The sequence below is a fragment of the Mesocricetus auratus genome, unplaced genomic scaffold (assembly GCF_017639785.1).
Source record: "Mesocricetus auratus isolate SY011 unplaced genomic scaffold, BCM_Maur_2.0 Super-Scaffold_100008, whole genome shotgun sequence".
NCBI lineage: Eukaryota > Metazoa > Chordata > Mammalia > Rodentia > Cricetidae > Mesocricetus > Mesocricetus auratus.
Window position 1 is genome coordinate 33,880,068 of NW_024429192.1, and position 24,267 is coordinate 33,904,334.

The 24,267-nt window shown below is 41.1% G+C and overlaps 1 protein-coding gene across 1 annotated transcript in view; it reads right to left on the reverse strand.

Annotated features, from left to right (window-relative positions):
- Positions 1-24,267, reverse strand: part of Gabrr3 (gamma-aminobutyric acid type A receptor subunit rho3) — a 50,034-nt gene that overhangs the window by 15,265 nt on the left and 10,502 nt on the right. Inside the window, exons 2-7 of the mRNA XM_005076751.3 lie at positions 23,559-23,671; positions 16,453-16,520; positions 11,738-11,961; positions 8,844-8,926; positions 7,475-7,615; positions 775-927 (exon numbers count right to left, since the gene is read on the reverse strand). Of these exons, the coding sequence (XP_005076808.1) occupies positions 775-927; positions 7,475-7,615; positions 8,844-8,926; positions 11,738-11,961; positions 16,453-16,520; positions 23,559-23,671 (782 nt within the window). The remainder of the gene's footprint in view (positions 1-774; positions 928-7,474; positions 7,616-8,843; positions 8,927-11,737; positions 11,962-16,452; positions 16,521-23,558; positions 23,672-24,267) is intronic.

Below are 24,267 nucleotides of genomic sequence, written 5' to 3' on the forward strand. Positions count from 1 at the left end.
GAAACCAGAAATTATCAGAAACTGTCCTAAAGCAGACAAGAAGGCACGTGGCATTAACTAATGGGTCCTCATTAAGTGACAGGGCTTCCAAGTGCTTTGCTTGACACATCCCACTTTGCAAGGACTCGATGCCCACAAAGTGGCTCTGAAATGGTTCCTATAAATCCGGGTGTGTGACAGTGGCATCTAACATGCTAGATGGATTGGGCAATCATCCGTGTGTGGTGACTTAATGAGGCAGGCACTGTGTTTCCCCTGAAATTCTACTGTCATTGAATCTCTTTCTGACCTTTTAGTTAAGTTCTAATTTCTTATCAGTACCCACGTTCCCAAATTAAACACACTCTGCCCTGGGATTTATTAAGACAGCAAGAGTGCAGTGGGAATTACTTTAAGGGTTCTCCCTTCTGTGCTGTAAAAGGTTTGTCTTGTAAAGTCAAATAAACTCGGGTAAGGTGTGTAGGGGGGTTTCTTTAGTGTAAAGAATTTTTTAAGTGAGTTTATTTTTTGTTTCATAACCCCCCTCCTCTTTTCTCATTATCCATCACTCTGCTGCTCATCAATCAGCAACACCATCCTCAAACACTCGGCTGCCAGAAACAACCCAATTACAATTGTCCTTGGATCAAGCTAAAGAGAAACACTTTCACCTGAACACACAGCCCCATCCTGACTGATCTACCCCTATTTTTACTTCTCCATGCAGCATCCATTTTTATTCCCCTCCTTGCCCTTCCCGCTATATTGTAATTTTATATAGGAAGTTTTATTTACCCAGGGACACTCTTGCAGGAACAGCTCTCCGGTCAATCCAGAATGAAACCCACGAAAGCATCACCATCAACATGGCTGGGAAATAGGTCTGCAGTACAAAGAAGAAAATATGCCTCCGTAGCACAAAGTTGATAAAAAGCCTGTAGTACCACCCTAAGAGAAAGAAACAGTCACCATTAGACAGGCTTCTAGGAGACACCACACCTAGATGCACGCCATGCTCTTCAGAGGGCAAGCTCTCAGCTATCACAGAACCTGACAAACCCACTTCTGTTTCCTCAGCACCAGCCGGCACCTGGGGTTCCATTCTAACACTGTTACAGGTCCTGAACTGCAGTCTGCTTAATTACTCCTCCACAATATGTTTACCCTCTATACACAAGCTTGGAGGTGAACAGTAGTGACATTGGCCTTTAAAGATCCCTTTGCACACTTACATTGTTTGCAGTGTTTCTACCAGAAGGAACAGCTTTAGTGCCAATTGATGACTGCATGTCATAGTTAGTCATGTATCAGCTGTCACAAATGAGGAACATTTTATCTGTAAGAAAGGGTTTGGAGTAGATCACTGGACCTTTGATTGGGATCTAGAACACTAAGGGGATAATCTGTAAACAGACTACCAATGGTGATTTTTTTTGCATATTGTTGGAATTAATATGTTGGTGATATTATTTAATCTGATGACAAATATAATTGTTGCCAGATCCATAGAAAACTGCTCAGAATTCTCTTTTCTTGCATGCTATAAGGTGGAAGATTGCCAGGTGGTGGTGGCACATGCCGCTAATCCCAGCACTGGAGAGGCAGAGGCAGGAAGATATCTGTGAGTTCAAAGCCAGCCTGGTCTACAGAGCAAGTTCCAGGACAGCTAGGACTGTTATACAGAAAAACTCTGTCTTGAAAGACTAAAAACAAAAACAAACAAAAAACTAAGCCAAAAAAAAAAAAAAAAAAACAGTGGAAGATTGATATGACCTTAGGAGAAACCAGAATATATAAAGAAGTTTAAAGCCAAATTTTCCAACCATCTGAAGGACATCATCATGCTATTTCAGGCTACACTGAATAATTATGGGTTTTGTTTTCCATTCATACTTATTTTATTTTTTATGTGTGTGGATGTTTTACTTGTAAGTATGTACTCTGTATATAACTGGTGCCTATGTAGGCCAGAAGAGGGTACTAGATTCCCCAGAACTGGAGTTACAGATGGTTGTGAGCTGCCATGTGGATGATGGGAATCGAACCTGGGTGCTCCAGAAGAGCAGCCTGTGATCTTAACTGCTGAGCCATCTTTCCAGCCTCTTACATATACTTTTCAATGCATTGTAATAACCATGCATCAATCTTCATATTTATTGACATAAGGTAATAAATAGTGAAATGAGTAAACACTAAAATGTGCTTTATGAATGGTGTATAGACTAATTTTTTCTTCCTTTTTTAAAATTTAAGTTAGAAACAAGCTTGTTTCACATGTCAATCCCAGCTCCCTCTCCCTCCCCTCCTCCCCCGCCCTCCCCACCAGGTCCCCCAGTCCAGCAACTAATCTCCTCCATGGTGGAGGAGGCCCTCCATGGTGGATCTTCAGAGTCTGTCATTTCATCCAGGGCAGGGTCTAGGCCCTCTCACAAGAGTCCAGGCTGAGAGAGCATCCCTCAATGTGGGATGGGCACTCAAAGCGTGTAGACTAATTTTTATGTGTCACATTTTTGAAATGAGATTACTCAAAATCCAGAGACTATAGGTTAAATTTTAAAAGAGGATCACAGGCAATGTAAAGCTAGAGTCTTCTTCTACTACTTTTAGGAATAATTTCTTAGAAGACACAAATAGTAAAACTGGAGACACAGGTAAATTGGTCTAACAGTGGACACTGGCACAATTCCATTGAATTGGGAGGCTCTACATCCAGCCACTGATTGTCAATTAATTGCTTATTATAGTTCTCATCTTATTAGACACTGAAATTCTCACTATTTCTGTTAGCTAACAGTATGCCTTGAAACATGTATTTCAACATTACTAATTTCATTGGTAGTGAAAGGAAATGATCCATTATGCAGAGTATTCTTGGATGAAAATAAATGATCCATTATGCAGAGCATTCTTTGATGAAAATATACGTTACCTTTTGTTCTACTCATTGCACTTGATCTTAGCCAGAAGCTTGTGAAGTATCATTCTTTCGTATTTGTCACCCACCTTACTGTGTGTGAAACTGAAAGCTTTGATTATGCCTGTAGGGTATAATAATAGTGTACCAACCTCTACAGCTTCATATAGTTTTTTGGAAGATTAAAATAAAGAATATTTACAAAAGAATTTATAAATATAGTACTCCAGTATAGTTAACTCCTACACATAACATTGACACCTCCAGAAGTACAAGTGCTCATTTAAAATCCTGTAGAATTATTTGCATTTATATGTTTACAAATATTTTCAACTCACAATTGGCTGAGATGTGAGAGCAATGTATACAGAGGGTTGATTGTATGTGGTTTTCTGTTCATTATTGAGCTCTTGAAATAAATTTAAGTGACTATCCTTTTAAGGAACTGTAACTATTATTATTTATTATTTTTGCAATGTTAAGAATTAAACCCAGACCCTCAGAAATATGAGGTAAGTATATATCATTAAACTACACCTCTTCTTATTTACTATTTTTCTAGAAAATTATCATCTGGTGGGGCTGCTGCAAGGGCTTAACTAGGAAGGAAGAATGCTGCTGTACCTCGTGGGTCATGAAGGGAAGACCAGGATGGTACTGTGGGTGGACAGTAGGTCAGCAGGATTCCTTTACCCATTGCAACAGGTCATGCTATCTTGTAAGAAGACTGAATCATCACTCCAGGTAGTGTAATCAGAGTCTGATTTCGTCTTTAATAATAAAGTACTTAGAGTTCCCAGGTCCCATTTCTATGTCACTTTCTACCCCACAGATAAAAAACAAACCAAAACAAACCAAAAACTAATAATAATAATAATAAACTCTGAAAACATAAAAATAAAAGAAACCCTCTTTGGCACCTGTGGAAGGTTCTAGCCATCAGTGTCTACTCTCCCAAGGGAATACCCTCGACCTTAACTCTGCCCAACCACCATAAAACTCCAAGCCAGTTGTTCCTTTCTGTGCTCTCAGCGATTTTCAGACCTGCTTGGCAGCCTGGATTGCTCTTTCTAGGAAGCTTATAATGTGAGTCATAAACTCTTCCCATCTTTATGTGTATGGCATCATTCTTCTTACAACATGAACTCAATTTTAGGCATGAGTATGGGGGGATGGAATCTCCCATTGCCCGCATCAGTAAAAAGAAGCAGAGCTAAAGACTGAGAAAGGGTTTGGCAGTAATTAAGGAGCCATCCCAAGACAGCATTAAAAGCTTCTACTTATGAATTGTCAGCTTTGATCACTTCCTGATACTTAGGCCCTGAATTGTGATAAAAGCATCACAATGAAGATGCTTATGGAAATGGCGATGCTGAGAGTTTGTAACTAATATATCACTGCCCATACAGTTATTTAAATTATCTACAAATCCCATGAGATAGAGACTATAGTGAAACAACCATCTTAAAAGCTCAGGAAATTGAAGGTTGGGTTAAGCAACTCTACCAAGGTTGTCCTGGTGGTCAGTGACAGACTAGTGTTTGAACTTAGGCAGTTGCCTGAGCTTTAGTTTTGATAACAAATTTCCTGATGTGCTCCATTGGGGTAGGAGTCTATCCTTTGTGAATTCAGGGTATGTGAGCTAGAAGAACGCTGAATGAATGAGGGACAGAGAAACCGTCTCCTATTTGTTGATATTACCGAGCGCTCGTGGGCTTGTGCCGAGTCAATAGGAGTAGTGAAAGCATTGTAAGGAAAAAGGAAGACTCTGGTTCACTTACAAATGGAAAGTGTCTACACCTGCCTCCAATTCCAGCCTTCACAATGGGAGCCTGATGCGTGATTCCTTTTATTTATTTATTTTTCTTGTATAGCAACTTGAGGATGGTGGTTATAGTTGGTAGTTGTGATGATAGGAATAAAGGAAATATTTATAATCATGTTCATGAACTAAGGTGTTTAAATAGGAGGGCAACACATTTAAAATTCATGGATAACACGAGGCAGAGGTGTTAGCTATTCATGACAGGAATCAGTTTCTAAGGTCATCTTTCTGAAGCTGAGGAACTAGTAAGATCTGGATGCAACTATTAATTTGATGCATGAACACAGCTTTCAAAATGCAGTGTTCTTGCATTTTTCTACTCTCAGAACCCATTTCTTTCCTTCTTGTTAAAATGTGTATGTTTAAACAAAATTAGAACCACAAAGTATTGAGATAAAATTGAAACTCTCCCCAATCTCTACCTGCTTCTTAGAATTTTAAAATAGAAGGGCAATGCAAACATACCCATAAATCATTTCTTCAATAACAGATATGAAATTTTGTTAAAGATTCTTCTATTAGTTACTTTTAAAATTAAAACACACAACATGCTATAAAAAACATTTGAAATGAATTCTTGGTCCATTTTCCACAGGAACTAAAGTTCTATTTCTTAAAAGTATAATCAACCAGAGTAAGTTCATAGTTTATTTAAAAATATATAAAAGCATCTTTGTGAATAAATTTTATGATTTTTGACAGATTCTGAAACCTGAAGAGAAGAGGATAAAAATAATTACCTAGTGTTGATCCTGCCTGGGTAACAAGCACACACAGTAGAGTGAATGGAATGATTTAGAGGTAGAGGGAAAAAATGGACAATTTATCCTCTACTTTTAGGGAGCTAGTTGAATTTCTACCAAATATACTCATGGATACTTGAGCTTTAAAATCCTAAGAAATACAATTGCTATTAATATAAATATATTATATTTTATTGGTACAAGAATGCCACCCTTAGGATCCTGTGTTTCCTATGTATCACATTATGATAACATTAAAGAGAGATTTTACAGACATAATTTATCGTGTGTCCGAGTTATTTTAACAAGAAACTAATAAAATTAAAGCTCATATATATCTTTGTTCACCATAGACATTCATTTACTTAAATGCTGATTTTATTGAACTGAGGGCTAAAAACATTAACTTCCTGATATCATATATAAAAAAGGAGCAAGGGAAGCAGAGAACCGAATCACAGCAGCTTGCCTGCATGAGGTGTTCCTAGTACTCCAAGGACTCTTTAAACTTTAGAAATTCTTTTGAATTAACCACCACGTATTCATTTATTCAACAACTTGATTCTGAGAATCTTCTATGTGCTAGGGATATATCAGTGATCAAGGAACACAAATATGTGTTATTTGCATATCAGAAAAATGTACTGAACATAATTTAAATTAAAGCATCCTTTGTTGCATGCCAACGAATGTAAGCAAACAGGGTGAAACAGACATTTCCCCCCTGATCTAAACAGCCAGAGGTACATTGGTCCTGTGGATACAATTAGCTTCTTTGAGATTTAAATTTTGGTTGTACTCTTAAGACACAGACTTTTAGCTAGCTAACTTGGAATCGGCTCCCCTAGCTCCAAGGCTGAGCAGAAGGACTCTAGCTGGGGCCAGCTGCAACCACACCTTGTAGCCTGAATACAGCTCCTTTGACCAAAAATGACAGAGTACTCGTCACTAGTAAAATGGTGGATAGTGGTTGTGGGGTTGTGGTGCTGTGGAGGAGGTCAGAAAGGTTGCCTCTAATCTTAGTTAACAGCCAGATCAGCTTTTAAAAATTTGTTTTTTATATTCCAATCCCATTTCCCCCTCCCTCCTCCCCTCGTGCTCCCCCGACTCCCCCACCCCGCCTCCCATCTGCTCCTCAGAGGGGCTAAGGCCTCCCCCTAGGAAGTCTGCTAAGTCTGTCCCATCATCTCATTGAGGCAGGACCAACAGCCGGACCGGTTTTAAAAACTCCTGGGATAAATGCTACCAAAATAAGAAATCTATCAATCATGGCGAAGAATATATACCATTCTTCTGATTCTCAACAGATTTTTCTCTCTAGGGCAACAGTGCACCTTGTTAACTCAGTTGTGTCATTTGATTTTTATTGAGCATCTACCATATGCCAGACATATTCTAGGAGCTGGGAAGACATGGTGAGCAAGGCAGATAGAGTTTCTGGCCTCTTTCCAAAGATAGACTTCGACAATAGACAACGAGGCATCTGCTTCATTTGCAAGGATGTGCTGGGAAGGCCGGAACTAGTGAGGAAAGAGGTCTGGTTTCGTAGGGCTAAGTAGGATATCGCCATTTGGGAAGATATTTTATTGACTAAAGCAGGCAATTGGTCATGAGATAGTCGGTGGGGCAGGGGCAGGGCAAAGTCACAGACAGGAAATGGGATGACAGTGTCTGAGAGCAAGTAAGGGGGTCATGAGGACACTATCACAGAGGAACAGGGGTTGGTGTGAGTCAGAGTAGTACACAGGATGTAGATCATGCCGAGAAACTTGCCCTTGGTTCTAAGTGTGATGGGAAAACACTAAAGGGTTTTATCTGGAAAGGGTTTTGAACAGTGATTTCCATGTGGCAAAGATCATTCTGTAAGCTCAACTAAGCATAGAGTAGAGGGGCCAAGAGCAGAACCAAGGCATCTTGTTGGAAGGGTTTGCCCAAGGGGGAGAGAAGATGTTTACTTCACAAACAGCAGGCGCTCCGTAGTTGCCACAGCATTGAGTGCACACGGCCCTGTACCTGTGCTGCTGTAGAAAGCCAGTCCGCTGGAGGCGCTGAACTCCTCAATGAAGAACTGAGATAGGGAAATGTGCTCTTCAGTGTTTAAGGACTTGTTGCCATGTTTCCAGTACAGCATCAGGTCCTCTTCATTGTAAGCATCTAAAGCAACACAGACAGTTCCTGTCTCAGAAGTTAGGTGAGGTCTGCAGCTGTGTTTGAAACAGTTCTGAATCCACAGTTCCTGGTTCAATTGCAACCACGTGCTATGTATTGAAAGATATTTTCCAAGGAGCTGAACAAACCCACAGACTGCATGGTCTGGAGAGAAGGCTCAGTGGTTAAGAGCACTGCCTGTTCTTCCAAAGGCCCTGAGTTCAATTCCCAGCAGCCTCATGATGGCTCACAACCATCTGTAATGCGATCTGTTGCCCTCTTCTGGCCTGCAGGCGTACATGCAGGTGGAACAGTATACATAATACATATACATAATACATAACCCTTTCAAACATCCCCCCACACCCACTCCATACTTAAAAAAGGAAACAAAGCCAAACATTAGTCCCACAACCAACCCTAAAATCCGGAGCCTGAAGACTGTCAGGACAGAGGTGTTTCTCCTTCGGTGATGTTTATGTTTCTCCAGTCTGCCTATCTGCATGCACTCATATATGAAATTAAGCCAGGCCTCAGGGTAAGGTCAGAGCACTGCCTCATAGGGGCTAAATCCATGTCTTTGTATTTCTTTAATGTACCTCTCTTGGATGAACTTCTAAAATGAGTCTTAATGATTTTTTATTGTGTTGTAAAATGTTTATAATGTGCACAAAGGAACAGATGTGTAGGTGCTATTCATCAAAATTTAGAGTTTTGGCCATATGATGAAAAACCTCGATCAATTTTTAAGCTGTTTTATCAAAAGTGAATGCCAGGTAACAGTAATTGTTAGGGAGCTGGATCAGAGGCCCTTAACAGAACTGGCTAGGGAGTCTGTGGCCCAAGCTGGGTTCCTCTAGGGAGCTCATACACATTTAACAGACCACTGGGACTTGTCTAGCTATAGGATTCCTGGACCTTCCATGTGTGGAAGATCAGTGCTAATGTTAGGAAGCTGCACCCTCTAAAGCAGCTGCCCTTTTACTGCTGTTGTGAAAATCACAGCCTATTTAATGACCAAAGCATTTACCCCCAATCTTCCCACTTGAAACACAATCTGTCATCATCATTAGAAGAAATGAGAAGTGATGTAATACTGAAAAGCAACACAATGTAACTGGAAATTACAATAAGATGCTTAAATGGTTGCTAAGCACATGCTTATTTCCCGCAAGTGTGTGAGGGTGTGTTCTGACAATGACGTGGGCTTGTGTTATCAGGCAGACAGACTTACAGCTTTCCAGCTCAAGAGAACAGTTCTGAGTGTCCAGAGGAAACCGGCTGAAGTCCATCAAGCACATGGCCGAAACCGTTATCCTGGAAATGGAGTAAGAAAGAGAACTGCGATCATTGACCCATAGGGCCCAGAGCAATGATGCGTCTCATTGTTTGCTTTGTGTGCCTTTCAGGGATAATGAGAAACAGGCCTGACCATCTTCTGTCAAAATAACAAGAAAGCAAACCCAAAGGGGTAGGCATTACTCAAGACAGAGATTGATGAGTGAATTCTTACACTTGTTCCCTACCTCACCATTTCCTGCTTAGCTCCCTCTGAATTTTCTGGCATTTTCTGATTTTTTTTTTCAGAAAAATACCTCAAAGTCAGATGCTTTAAATGGATTTAAAAATGCTCTTCTCTCTAGAAGATGCAAAATTTAATAGTCTCCAGTGAAAAAGAGTTGAGGTGGTGCTAGTACAAATCTATACAGGCAAAGGTTCCCTTCACAAAGCACTAGGAAATGTTCCTATGGTATGGAGGCAAAGACAAGAGCATATTTAGCGATAGATCTACGTGAATAATACATAATTCAGGAACTATTAAGCCAAAGACTTGCATATTGATGAGGGCTTTTTTTTTCTTAAAATTTTATATTTTCCTGGCTCCAGACAGAGGCTACTGTCCTATGATCTTGCCTAAAAGAGAGAGCTGTGGTAGCCACAATAGCATATTAGAGGTTCACAAAAGGCCCCAAGCACGTCTGCAAAAACAAAGGCAACAGATGCTCCTGCCAGTGTTGCCTCTGAGTTAATGAGAAGAGCAGACGGCTTTATCTCTGTGGCCTGAATTTTATTGCCCTTAGTCAAAGCATCAAGAACTGAGGTGTGTGGATGCTCTCATGTGCAGAACACACACTGAGCCTGGTATGTTCCTAGAGCGTTAAAGGAAGTGTTTCCCGAGGTCTCTACACCACTTGCTTCATAGCATACACACAGAAATGAGTGGCTGGAGTGGCTTTTGGCTAGGTGGCCTCAGAACATAACCTGGTACCTGAAAATCTGGGTCTGTGCCTGGACTGGTTCATTGTTGGATTGAAGAGCTGTGTTCACAACAGTTTTGAGTCCTTTTGAGTGTGGGCATCTCTAAGACCACCTCCAAGGTTAGAGAACTCAGTTAAACTATTATGCTCGTGGGTACACCTGAGTGAGGGACATTGCACTTCACTACAATAAGGATGAAAACAATAACCAGAAAAGGAGAAGAAGACTTAGTCCAGGAGGGACCACAACAAATTTCCAGTTGTCCTTCCTGGAAAGTATGACATCACTCTGTCAGTAGTGATCTATACGGCAGCACACACAGAGGACTGTGGGTTAGGAAAGCTCACGCTGGCCTTGTGAGGAAAATGTTAAATGAGAGTTGACCAGGTAGATGAATGATCTTAGTTTCCATCCTCTCCAGAGGAGAGAATGATACCATGGCACAAGGAACCCATGGTAACCACTGTGAGCATGCGCTCTCTGGTATGATTTATGGACTCTCAGATGAATAGAAATGCTCTTCTCAGGCAAGATAATCCAAGAGATTAAAGGTGACCTCACCATAGTCTGTCTGGCAGGGGCCAGACATTAGAATGTGCAAGGTAATCAATTAATTTTCATACTCTCAGCAAAGTAACCCTAAAACAGCCGATTCTTTGGTATGATTCTGTTTTCAGTTCCTAGTGACTTTTGACACTAGTATTTGTGAATGCTACAGGAAACAGCACTGGGGGTGATGGAGAGATGGCTAAGTAGTTAAGAGCTCTGAAGGCTCTTCCAGATGACTAGGGTTTGTGTTTTGCCTGCATGTGTGTTTGTGTGAGGGCATCAGACCTTGTTAGCTGCCTCGTGGGTGCTCAGAACAGAACCCTGAATGATACCTGCTCTGTGAATGATACTTCTAATAAGCAAAAATAATTTCTTATTGCTGCTCTCATAGTAACTTATCATAGCATAAGTATATAATATATTCTTTCACAGCTCATCAGGCCAGAGGTCTAATTAGAATCACTGGTCCAGAATTACTCTTGTAAGACTTCCCAGGGGAAAATTCGCCCACACTAGTTGACACCAGCTGTCCTTGGCTTGGGATCACATTGCCAACTCTTGTGTGTATCAGATTTCCTCTCCTTTTCTATTATCAAGATTCTTATACTTCATCTAAAGCCCAGACAGATAATATAGGACGATTTTTCCCATGTTGAGATTATTAATTTAGGGCTGGGTGTGTTGGCACACACCTTTGATACTCAGGAGGCAGAGTCAGGCAGAACTCTGAGTTGAGCCAGTCTGTTTTACAAAGAGAGGTCCAGGACAGTCAAGACTACACAGAGAAATCCCGTCTCTAAAAATAAGTAAAAATAAACAAACAAGCAAATAAACCGATCATTAACTTAAAATAAAATATGGATGAAATAGTGCTAGAATACATGTTTTAACGAAAACAAACAAAAAAAGCAAGTGAGAAAATTTAGGCTAAGTTGCATTGTGATTATGCCTTCATATGACAAACGAAGGAGCATTTCACTAATTCAAGATTCTAAACTACTTGCTTGAGTACAGGGATAGGAAGGAGTTGGCTAATAGAATGGGTTCACATACCTACACAATTGTGTGTCAGACTATTAAGGATTTCCAGAATTCAGCTCCACTCTATTTGTCTAAGCAACATGTGGTAAGAGTGAGAATATACGGAATAGAAAGAAATTCTTTAAAGTTTTTAACAGAAGTGGGGAGAATTACATAATCTGGTTGTGCTCCGATCTTCAGTGTTATGAACCTGCCACAGCAGTGCTGTTGTTAGTTTGGTGTGAAGTGAGACTCAGCAAGTCTTGTTAGATGGCCAAAGGCCAGAGGGAGCCCTCATACCTGAGACTGAAGAGAACATTCCCATCCGGGTGGACTCGCAGCATGATGTTCTCCACCGTTGTGTCATGGATGAAGGATCTTTTAGAATGGACAAAGAAGATATCAGGCACCCAAATCTTTTGAATCAGTCTGTGATCAAAGGTCATGCTTTTGTTTGTAGTGCTAGGAAAGGCGAGTCTCTCATCCTTCCAATAGTGCCGGAGATAAAATGTCATGGTAAAGTCCTGGGCACAGAGAAAGGGACCAGTGAGAAATCGGTGCTCTGCTGGTCGCCACTTCAGCACTATGAACTCACCAGGGACCACGGAGTTCATGGTTGTAAGTTACTGTTTTCATTGCAGTTTCAGAGCCGTAGGCTGAAGCTAGTCCCTCACTTTTTCTCCCACCCTCCTCCACTCCTGTCTCTGACATTTTCCCACCCCATTCCTCCACCCCTCCCTGCTTCCTTTCTTTTCCTTCAACTTCATACTTCTTTTTAAACATGGTCCTACTATTGAAATACAGTGTAGGTTTAAACTCAGGATCGTGTCCCTTGGCCTCCTGAGTGCTGTAACTACAGCTTGTGCCACCATATTTAAGAAAAAAAAATCTGTAGAAGTGTTGACCGTTAAGTTTGTTCTTATGTTCTTAAGTTCTGGTTACTCTTTAGAAATGGATCTCGCAAATTGAATACACTATAGTTCCACAAGAACATGAACACAGTATTTATTCGTGGAAAGCAAATAGTTGGAGGTTCACAGCTACAGATGGTGATACATTTGATACTTCAGTGATAGAAAGGATACTGTAAAACGGTGGCTTGCACAAGGATCTCTCTGGAAGCTTGTTGAGATGTGAGCTCCCTAGAAGCAAGTTGCCAATTAAGTACGGTTCAGGGGTCTGAACTGACTTGGGCACACTAGCTGTAAAAATATGGCAATGAGGGGTAGAAACCTATGTTAGCATCCAGTTCTGCATGGCTCAAGGGGCTGAAGTAGTACCATGCATGGCAGCTGTAGGAACACAAGGATGAAGACTAAAAACCTATACTAACATTACAGTAACAAAAACCAGACAAACATTAGAGAATTTGAATTTTATATTGCATTCAAATGTTACAGCTATTATTTTGGTTGGTTAAAAGAAATTCCTATCATTTGTGTCATTGGGTGTGGATATTAGTCATGTGTTTCACATTTGGTTTTTGTTTTTTACTGTTTCACTTTTCACAATTGTTCTCTTGTCTTTCTCAACCCAAATCCAACTTTTCTTGAACTGGTGTGTATAACATGACTTTGGCATTCATTGTACAAGTAAAAGACAAGTCTCAGTCGATTGCAAATAAGTTACCAACTATTTGCCCAACCACATTGTTTTTCTTAGGTTCCAAAAATGGCCACTGACTTATTGCTGTGAATTAACTCTGACCCTTACAGAACCATTTCTTCAACGGTGTGACACTTCTTCCCAGGGCATTTTGGGAGTTACCTGAAGAGGCGTATACATGGAATGATATGCTCAGTCTGATCTGGAGCTCATTGGTCAAACACTGAACTAAGTTAGAGAAGGACAGGAAGTCCCGCTGTGGTAGTATGCGCAAGAACGGCTGCAGGTGTGTGTTTGCTGTGTATTCCAATAAGCAAGAAGAAAGTGGAGTGCTTAACAAGCTGTGTGGGGGAGACAGCCGTGTTTGGATGGGAATACTATGTTGTTTTTTTATGTGCCTACCTCAGAAATCACACAACTTTGACATTTCATTTGAAAACATTTTTAACCCCTCAGAACAAAAGCCCAATGTGATGTTTAATGTGGAAAAGGAAGGATGATTACTATCAGGCTAACAGTCTCAAATAACAATCTCAAAAACGCTAAGAGCCAGCTGGGTAACTATGAAAAGGGAGACTAAATCTAGACAGAAGCAGCGCCTGGGGTCTGGGGCCAAGAGGAGGGCACAGGATCCATCTAAAGGCACTCGAAGTTAAACCAGTTCTGGAGACACTAAGAGACAGAGTATGCCCCAAAGACCCGTAAACTGCACTTTACTTGGTGCTGGGTACCAGCTAAGAGTATTTGTTATTTATGTGCACACATAATTGAAACAACGCAAACCCTTGTAAAGAGGGCAGAAGAGACAACCAAACGGGGTGGGAATGGGGATGGGGGTGGGGGGTGCGACTCCTCTAGCATTGCTCCTGGTACAAATGTGATTGGTGCTTTATGGGACGGAAGAAAAGGCACACACAGACACACAGACACACAGACACACACACACACACACACACACAGAATCACACTCACACGCATGGTCAGGCAGAAATCTGGGATCGTGTGGTCTGGGCTCTCTGAGGAGAAGCCTGTGCACCTAGGACCCTCAGCTTGTATATCACACAGACTTGAACGGTGGCAGGGTTGTTGCATACGGCTGAGCAAGGAAGCTGGTTATTACATACAGGTAGACAAGCAGGCGCGGGGGGGGGTGGGGATGGGGGGGGTGGTTATAGCACACAGCTGGACCATTGGGGACAGGTTTAGCTAATCTCTGTAGGAGCTGTCTACGTAGGGAAGCAGTCTTCAAGTTGCAGATGTTGGGGAAAGAGTAAAGCTATGCTGGAATTTTTCTGCACATGCTGTCAATATTTCGCAAGTGAGCCTTTGCCATCACTCCATGAGTCTGAGGCTCTGGGCTCCTGTCAACAGCACATGGTTACTCGGGACTTCCTCGCTCAGAGTTTCCTCTTGTCCCTACTGATGCTGGCAGCCATTAGGTATAAACGAGGAAAGGACCCCTGAAAATGTGTCCTAGAAAGGAACTGTACCTGGCATGCAAACATGAAGGGAAGGGCTCATCAAAGCTCAGACTATATAAAACTAACGTAAAACCAGGAGACAAAGGAAACCCACCCGAAAATGAAGTATGCAAGTGCAGAAACCGGGCCCAGCATGAACTCTTGTTACAGAAAAATAACCCCAGTGCTGAAAACCACTTAAAGGAAAACTGTTCAGAGAGTAATCTAGACAAAAAGGGTCCGAATACATTAAAAACATGGAAAATGAAATGGAAAAAGTTTGGTTGAGACCATTAAAACATAAAAGTGGCTAAAATGACAAAACCAGGTCAGAGAAGGGGAAAAGGCACAGAAAGCAAGTGAAGAGGGTGACAGCCGGGAGAGGGAGACGGATGGCGAAAGGTCACAGTGTCACCTCTGTCTGAAAACATCTGTTTTATTACTTAATAGACATCCTCTATTTAATAGACATCCTATTAATCCTCATGATCTTATTTTCTCTTGTGTTGAAGCTTTTAAGAGTGTATTGTCATGAAAATTTCAAAAGTGTCTTTTAGACATTTTCCCCCCTGTAGGTTCTTTATATCAGAGTTCAGAGCATACAATTCCTGGTAAATGGATACTAACATCTTACTGGAAACACAAAATCTGAAAGTAGATTTTTTTTTTGGTTTTTAGAGACAGGGTTTCTCTGTGGCTTTGGAGGCTGTCCTGGAACTTGCTCTGTAGACCAGGCTGGCCTCGAACTCACAGAGATCCACCTGCCTCTGCCTCCCGAGTGCTGGGATTAAAGGTGTGCGCCACCAACACCCAGCTAAAAGTAGATTTTTTAAAAGTAAATCTTTTTGATGTATGGTACCATGTATAGTTATTTCTGTAGACATAGTTTTGAGTTTATTTGTATCCAACAACTTAGTCTTTCTTTTATTTTTCTCTCCAATATGCATATGTATATAAAATTATTTTATATCTGTTTTTATATATGGCTATTGTTGGGGAAGTCCTGTGTATATGTCAATAAAGCACTGTCTGGCCAATAGGAATCTAGATAGGTGGGGCTAGGAATCCAGGAGGATTCTGGGAAGGAGAAACACAGGAGAGTTCGAGATGTAACCGCCATGGGGTAGGAAGCCCAGAACTATTCTCCGGTAAGAGAAATACTTAGATTAACAATTATGGGGTAATTACTTAAGTCAGAGCTAGCCAGTAAGAAACAAACAAGGCCAACAGCTTCATAATTAATACAGTGTCTTGTGTGTTATTTGGGGACTACAATGTGGCAGAGCCCAGGCGACTGGCGGGTCATATACCAAAGCGGCTAGCAAGAAAAAGCTTCTCTTTACAGGCTATAAATAAAATAGTGATTTTAAAATAAAAAATGTTCCATGGAAATATAGGCATTACTCTGGAAAATAAAACATCAAGCTCTTTTGTATTTCTATAACATACCATGGGATAAACAAGATTTTCTGTATTATTATATGCTGATCACGAATCTTAAAATGCCCTATCTTCTGGTATTAGTTATTTAGAGACAGAATTAATATCAACCAAAACACCTGGAAATAATGAAGGTTGGCCCAGCACTCTATCATTTTGTGAACAAGGCCTTGGGGCTGAGATTTCATAGTTTGAAAACTGTATAGTTACTTTTCTTACACACTTGTTTTCAACCTGTGCCAGACAGCAACTCTATCATGATACTCTGCAGGAAGCCATAAATGAGAAATCGTGAGACAGAAAGAGGGGAGGAAGGAATCGGAGTGTAGCCAGGGGGAGAAAGAATTGAGAAGAACGGAGGACAGAAGAGCAGCCACCACCCTGCTACAATGCAAAGCAGAAGAGATCAAGAACATAAATGGCTGAAATGGCTCGTTCAAAAACCAATGAATTCTAAACTGTTGTTTTATTCTTTTCAGCAGAAGCTCAACGCCCTGTGGGAAAACTCACCATGTTGACCTCTGAAATGCTGTCGATGCTTTCCACTTGGACGTCTATGCCTACTGGCACCGGGGAACCTTCAGAGAGAAAAAATGAATTCTTTACTAAGAAATACATTATAATCATTTTAGACATCTTCCTCAGCCAAGAAAGACCGTTGTTCAACAATTGAAGGTGATCTATTTTTTCAATATTTTTGTTCATCATCTCCCCTATTTTCTATTGAATTATTTGTCATACCATCAAACATAGTTAACTACGGCACATGCATGAATAAATGCTACTCCAATCATCGTTGCTGGGAAGAATCTCAAAGCTTTGTTATTCCGTGTTTTGGCTAGTAGGAATTTAAAGAAGAACAACCTTTTTGGAAACATACATAAGAGCACATCAGATCATGCATTTTTGTATAATAATGGCAGTTTGGTGAGTTATATAGGATCCTTGGCTTTGCAAATGTCAAATCCATTTCTCTCTTTCTCCCGTGTGAGCCTTTTTTCTTCATGAAGTGGTTGGTGTCCTAGAATTAGATTCTTGAATGCTATACCAATGCTGCAGACTCAGACATGTCTCCTTGTAGATAAGCAGCAACAGAGGACACTGGGAAAGAAGCAAATACTCTAGAAACTTGTTCGACGAAACACTCAGTTGGAAACTGAAGCGATCTCAGACAGTGGACTTCAAACTTAGCAGACAGGGCTCCTGGAACAAGGAAGTACAGGCCAGGCAGCCGTTGTGGCATTTTCCAGTTCCACTAAGAAGGAATTTCAACACCCCATCCCGTATATGTAGGGGGATTGCTGTTAATAACATTATCATTTAGTTTTGGGTATGAAATTTGATCTGCATCTATGTTGACACAATCCATATGTTTACACATAATCTTTGCATGGATTTTTCTTACTGTAATAAGTCACAGTTGTTTAAATCTCATTGCTTCGTTGAGTTAAAAAGAACTTTCGACTATTAACAAATAAAGATTAATCCTGCACAGCTGAATCCCAGCTGTTTAATCCAGATGTTGGGATTTAGATGAGCCCATCCTGAGAAGCTTTCATGCTTGGCTAAAGAAAGACTGAGTGTGTTGCATGTGACACACATATACATAAAATTCAACAGCCTTCTAGATGCATAATAAAGTATGAAACCATCTAACTCCATTGATACTCTTCTGGGACCTCATTAATTCCTGGTGCTGCCTTTACCACATAAATTCCCTTTTGTTTATTGTCATTTGCTACTCAGAAGAATCTCAGCTAGCCCATCACCCTTTATTAACATCTTACTCGTGTCCCAACCACCGTCTTCCTCGAATATTGGATCAGTTAACTTGTATGACACTAATTCTATAGCATTGTTTACTGCAGATTCCAATTCCACATGAACTTGGGAACAGCTTAGCATTGTTCCTTCACAGGGCTCAGCGTTGGTGGTTTTTTTTTTTTTTTTTTTTTGCATTTGCCCTTTTTCTTGAATTAATAATCAAAAGAAAAATTCATGAAAACATCTCATCCACAGCTCTACTTGGCACTTCATGGTGAATAAATCTTCCCATTAATTCTAATGCTGTGAGGGAATGAGATTTTGAAAGAGCTTGAAAAGGTGTCAGAATGTCCGGGATAAAGTGTGAACACAACTTCATCACTGTTATGTATTATGGAGCAAGAAATATCTCCAAAGTTTGGTTTCTTCCACTATAAAATCTTCACAGAGATACTCGAAGAGCACCACTGCAGGTCATAAATAGTACAGTTTACAGACTTAATAGACTTAATTGGATCTTAATAAATTAACATTACTTGCTCCGTTAAGCAAAAATGCAGCCCTGCCTTTTGGAAATGCAGGGTACTATTCTTAATTAAACACTCAAACATATAGGTTATCAATATATTGTCACACACACACACACACACACACACACACACACACACAGAGTGATTTTCCATCATTCATTTTCTGGTGAAGCCAGAGACCAGCTTGGATTTAGGCTCTTTTAAGGGCAGTTGGCCATTTGAGTCCATGGCTTTCATATCTTCGGTTTCAATCAACTTCAGTTAAGGTATTTTAATCTAAACATGTATTGCTTTTCCCTCATTATTATTTTCCAATAGGCCAATAACAACAATTTGCATAGCATTTACATTGTGGGAGGCATTAGAGTAAGCTAGAGACAATTGAAAGACTATGGAAGAATTAATATAGGGGCTATGCAAGTGCTGTGCCATTTTGTATAAAAGACTTGAGCTTCTGTCCAAGTTGTTGTCTTTTTAGGTAATGGTGACAGGCTGAAAAACAATTGCTTAAGAGAGGAAAGAGGAGTGCATATCCTAGTGGTTGGTGGCTGTTTCTGAGATCCTGGGGACACTGTCACAAAGTTAGCTTTCAATGATATATTCACCCTCCTGCTGGGCATGAAACGGAATCTCAAGCCTATTTTTATGGTAAAGGCAATGCATGGTTTGCTCTTTTGAAATGAGTTCCTGTTACCTTCTGTTTCTCCCATTCAGACTTATGCTATTTTATGGAGATGAGCTCCTCACATTTCACAGACAATGTGCACCCATGGGATGCTGTCTCTCCTCATTTCTGTCTCCCTTGAGCTTTATGTCAAGGGTACCCAACTCCTGGGTATAAGAACCTGTGCTCTGACACTTGAAGGCTGAGTAGAAGGTGAAGGGAATTTAAAGGCAAGATGGAGAGTTACAGAATATTGGCTGCTCTTCAAACCTCCAAACAATTAACCACAAGTATTACAATGCCAACATGTGTAGCCATATACAACAAAAGCAGGGCTACAGTTCTGGGTGTCTTCTATCTTCAGACTTCTGTGTGCTAGGTCTTGAAGGGCCATTTAGAGAACACATAAAGGAGTGTATCCCATGTCTTGCCCTTAGCCTCATTCAAATGTTGTGCTACCAACCATTTACTATCTGTTGGGCCAGTATAATAAATAGTAATACCTTTATAAAAACTCTGTCCAAGTTTATAGGTAAAATCAAGTAGAAGTTAGCTAAAGATTGACCCTTTTGACTATTGACTTCCAAGGAGCACTAACTAGGTAGTAACACACCTGCAAATGTTTTAATGTATATATTTGGGTTTTTTAAGGCAGGTAGACTATTAAGGGTTAAGTAAACATGATTTATCCATCTCTGCAGTGTCTTTACAGTACTTTACACCATGTCTCATCTCATATCCTTACAGGCACTCCATTAGGTAGGCACACATGGCTGTTTAGCTCTAGCTACCCTCTGTAGGAACTTATGTGGCTAGGTAAGAACTCTTGTTTGAAATCCCAAGCAAGGCAGTGATAGGGATGGGAATAAGTCCTTCTGACGCTCAGGCCCGTTGTGCTACTCGTGGTGACTGTAAGCAGCTTTGATAAGGTTAGCTTTTGTCTCAGCTCAGCTGCTGGAACCTAGGTGCTTGATTGACTTTGGAGAAACAAAGAAATCATCATCTGGAAGACGAAACAAAAAGCCCTTAGGTAGAGGAGACGTAGTGGGCGGGAAAACATAAATAAAGAAAATGAGCCGCGATTTATAACCCAAGTTAAACAAAAAGCTCCCTAAATTTACATCCTCCTGTTTCTACATAATGAGTCAATTAATCTTCTGATGCTTTATAAAAGTGAAAGAAAAAGAAAAGCCACTCCGGTAGCAGCTGGTTTTAATGCTAAACCTAATTAGGAAAACACATTAAGGCATGAGAAGAGCTGAAGTTACATTTAGCTGAGAGGAGAGAAGTATGTTCATGAGCTTGTGCCGTGGACAAGGGGAAGACAAATTGAAGTCAGTCTTTTGTATTCCACAGCCGACTCCCCAAAAGGAAAGCAGCCATTTGAGACCAGAGAACGAGTCCCATCTAAGGCATGGTTCTGGTCAAGCTGAGCAAATGAAGGTTAAAGGCCATGTCACAGAGCTATGTGACTGATACTTCAGACTGGACTCAGGAGTTTTCCTTCCCAAATGACTGAACAAACCATCCGAACACCTTTTAGCCCAGCCTAAGACTGTCAGAAGAATTTCCTAATTGTGAGATGATCTGCCGCCTGTCACTAAGTATGAGTCACACTCCTCAATTGCATTTTTAATCATCTCATTCGATAGCCTCGGGGAAAATGATCTAAGAAGGCATTATCACTTAAAAATAGCAACCCGTATTCCTAACAGGTCAGGCAAAAAGTGATTGTTGGGCCGGTGCTGTGCTTTTCTGGAGACAAGGATGATGCACAGGGTGGAGGGTGAAAGCATAAATATTCTTCCTGGGAAGGAGGGTGCAGCCTCCACAGCCACTCACCAGGGCACCCTGTTACCATGGGGAGTGACAACGCAGGCTTTGGGTCTGTGATTGGGAATTTAGATGGACTCCCCGGTGCTTCTGCTAATCTTTGGAACACACTGAGTAATGAGGTGCCTGTAGATTATTTATTTTAAGGTCCATCCACTAATAAGCATAGCCATATCTCTCTCTTTCTCGCTAATGTCCCCATAAAAGACCCTATCAAACAACAACAACAAAACCTCTTCCTATACAGCAGACAATGTAATTGAGGAACCTAGCTTCCAGGAATTATGGCTCAAAGTCATAGTTAGGTTAGTAAGACACCTGAAAGATATGAAGAGGATACAAACAGGGAAGAAGACATCAACATACCCTTCCCTAAAGACTCCACCTGAAAAACCACATACAGCTGATACACACTTCCAGCAAAGTTATCAGGATACAAAATTGACACAAAAACCTGTAGCCCTCCTGTACACGGACGTCAAATATACCGAGAAAGAAATCAGTAAAACAGTACAGTAGCCTCAAGACAGACAGACAGATAGACAGACAGACAGATAGACAAACAAACAGATCAATCAACCTTGAATTCCTATGGAGAAGATGCCTCAGTAGGCGCTTCCTACTAAGTCTGAGGCCAACTTCGAACAATTCATGTGGGACTGGTGCCCCCTAGTGGTTTTACAGGATCCAACTCCAAGACACTGATCTTTTTTTTTTTTTTTTTTTTTTTTTTGGTTTTACGAGACAGGGTTTCTCTGTATTATTTTGGAGGCTGTCGGTCCAGCCCGGCCTCGAACTCACAGAGATCCGCCTGCCTCTGCCTCCCGAGTGCTGGGATTAAAGGTGTGCGCCACCAACGGCCGGCCACTATCTGATCTTTAGAAGCCACATTATGGCGGAAACTGCTGCTCCTTGTAGACTATAATTATCCAAACTTTGGAAGACATTTTTCCGGGGATGAGCATCAGTTTGTTGAAAATGCTAGTTAGAAGTTTTGGAATCTTTCGGGGAATTGTCAGAAAAATAGTGAGGTAGAGAAAGAAAATGGGAAAAATGGGAGAATTTCAAAAGGACAGCGAAATGAATACTTTTCATTTTTAAATTGGCATATTATACTTTACTTTGAAAATTTTACACACACACACACACACACACAGCCCACAATGTATTGGGATCATATCCACACCCATACCCCATTCTCTCATTGGATCCTGACCACTCCCCATGTCCTCTTTCTTATTTTTCTCCTTGAAAAAAATCAAGTCCAACTAATGGTGCTAGCATGAGCATGGGCGGACTTTCTGTAGCCACACCCTCAAGGAAAAATGATGCTGTCTCCCAGGAGAGACATCGATTGCCAATAGCTCCTCAGCTAGGCACTAAGCCTCAAGATGCCCTCTCCCACCCCTGCTGGAATTATTGACTGGCTTGGTCCTGTGCTGGGCCTCTACAGGTATGTTCTCTGGTCACATATGGGGCTTAACCCAAAGGAAGAAATTGTTTCCTAGCCCTGTAAATCTGATAATAGTCACTGGGGATGTGTTAGACTAGGAGGGGGGATCTGCTTCCTTTGTCTTGCAAAATAGATACATTGTCAAAGCCTTGCTGACATGTACATTTATACTTGTAGACTGGTGCTGCCACCAGCCCTGGTCACAGAAGCTTCTTTTGGCAGTGGGTATCAGTCGGTTCAGAGACTCACAACTTCTCACAGTGCTGAGAATATGCGACTGCCACATGTTCAGCACCAGATAAACATATCCTTAAAGCTGATTGATTTCCCGGCCTCTATGACTGTAAATTGGAATTCAACAACTGTGATAAACATTCCGCACAACAAAAAATAACAAACTCACCAGGATTTAAACCGGATGATGGTCAGTTAACTCAATGGCTTTCAGGGCCACAGCATTGGCATCATTGACCAGGCAGCATCACGGCATCTGCCGGATGTGCAAACTCTCAGTCTCACCTAGTTCTAGTGGGTCAGGAATGCTGGAGGCGGGGCCCCAGGCCCTGAATGTGAAGAGCCTTCCCCATCGTTCTGGTGATCAGAACACTAATGAGTCACTGATGAAATGGAGTCAGGTCTTTAGGATTGCAACCCAACGGTTCCAGAAAATTGCCAAGGAAAGCCAGGGGTTGAGGAGATTGCCAATCAGGCAAAGTGCAATCAGGTAAGAATCAAACGGTGGATCTCCAGCGCTCATGTAAACGCTGGATGAGCACAGCAGCCTGCCTGTGATTTCAGCACTGGGAAGGTAGGAACACAGGATCACCCAGGGAGCTGCCTAGCCAAACCAGCTATACCGATGAGCTCTACATTCAACTGAGGTGCTGCCTCAATGAGCAATGTGCATTATGATCAAGAATATTAAATCAAAAAACAGTTTTAATTTCTAAAAATATGGAAAAAGAAGAAAATAAACTCAGCAGAGGGAGCCATGGCTTTGCTCTTCCGTTAAAGCCAGGCTTTCTAGCTTGTAGGAATACAGTGAGATTCTATAAATTAGCATCACGTCGTTCCATTCAGCTTAGAGTAGAAAGAACAAGTTGCTGTGCTGCAGATTTATCTGTCTTCTAAATATTGAACTCATTCTATTGGCAAGAATGTCAAAAATAGAATAAAAAAGAGTTTGGGGTCACTATAAAAATATATTCATTGTCCCTTGTTCCCAGTCAAGAGAAGATAATTATACAGGTACTTAAAAATATTTGCCTATCTATTGACTTATTTTAGCTTTTAAGAAGTGGTTTGTTACAAATTGCTTCACATTTCCAGTCCCATCTTGAGAGTGTGGTAGGCTTTTGATGATAACACTTACCTCCAAATCCAGGTCTCGTGGAGAAATCGTGGTCCTCAATGTGCAACAATTGCTCACGTTTCAAGGGCCACACTTTCGTACTGTCGTCTTTCCTCATTCTGGTTCCCCTTAAGCTGTACCCGCAAGAGAAAGACACATACATGTCTTAGGGTTAGTTTTGCTGTGATGAAATGCCTTGGCCAAAGACACTTGGGGAGGAAAAGGTTTATTTGGCATACACTTCCAAATCCATAGTCCACCCCTGAAGGAAGTCAGGACAGGAACTCAAACAGGACAGGAACCTAGAGGGAGGAACTAATGCATAGGCCATGGAGGGCTGCTGCTTACTGGCTCACTCTGTCTGTTTCCTTCCTTCCCTCCCTCCCTTCTTCCTTCCTTCCTTCCTTCCTTCCTTCCTTCCTTCCTTCCTTCCTTCCTCCCTCCCTCCCTCCCTCCCTCCCTTCCTTCCTCCCTTCCTTCCTTCCTTTCTTCCTTCCCCCTCTCTTTCTTTCCCTTTTAACTTAAAAAAACCTTTTTACTAATTCTTTGTTTATTTCACATCACTATTTCTGATCCCATTCATCTCCTTGTGTTCTTTTGTGTCTGCCCTCTGTCCTTGCAACCTCCCCCCACCAAATAAAATCAAATAAAAAAACCAAAAACATATAAAACATACAAACCAAACCAACCAACCAATGAAACAAACAAAAGTCTGGGCATGGAAGCTGCA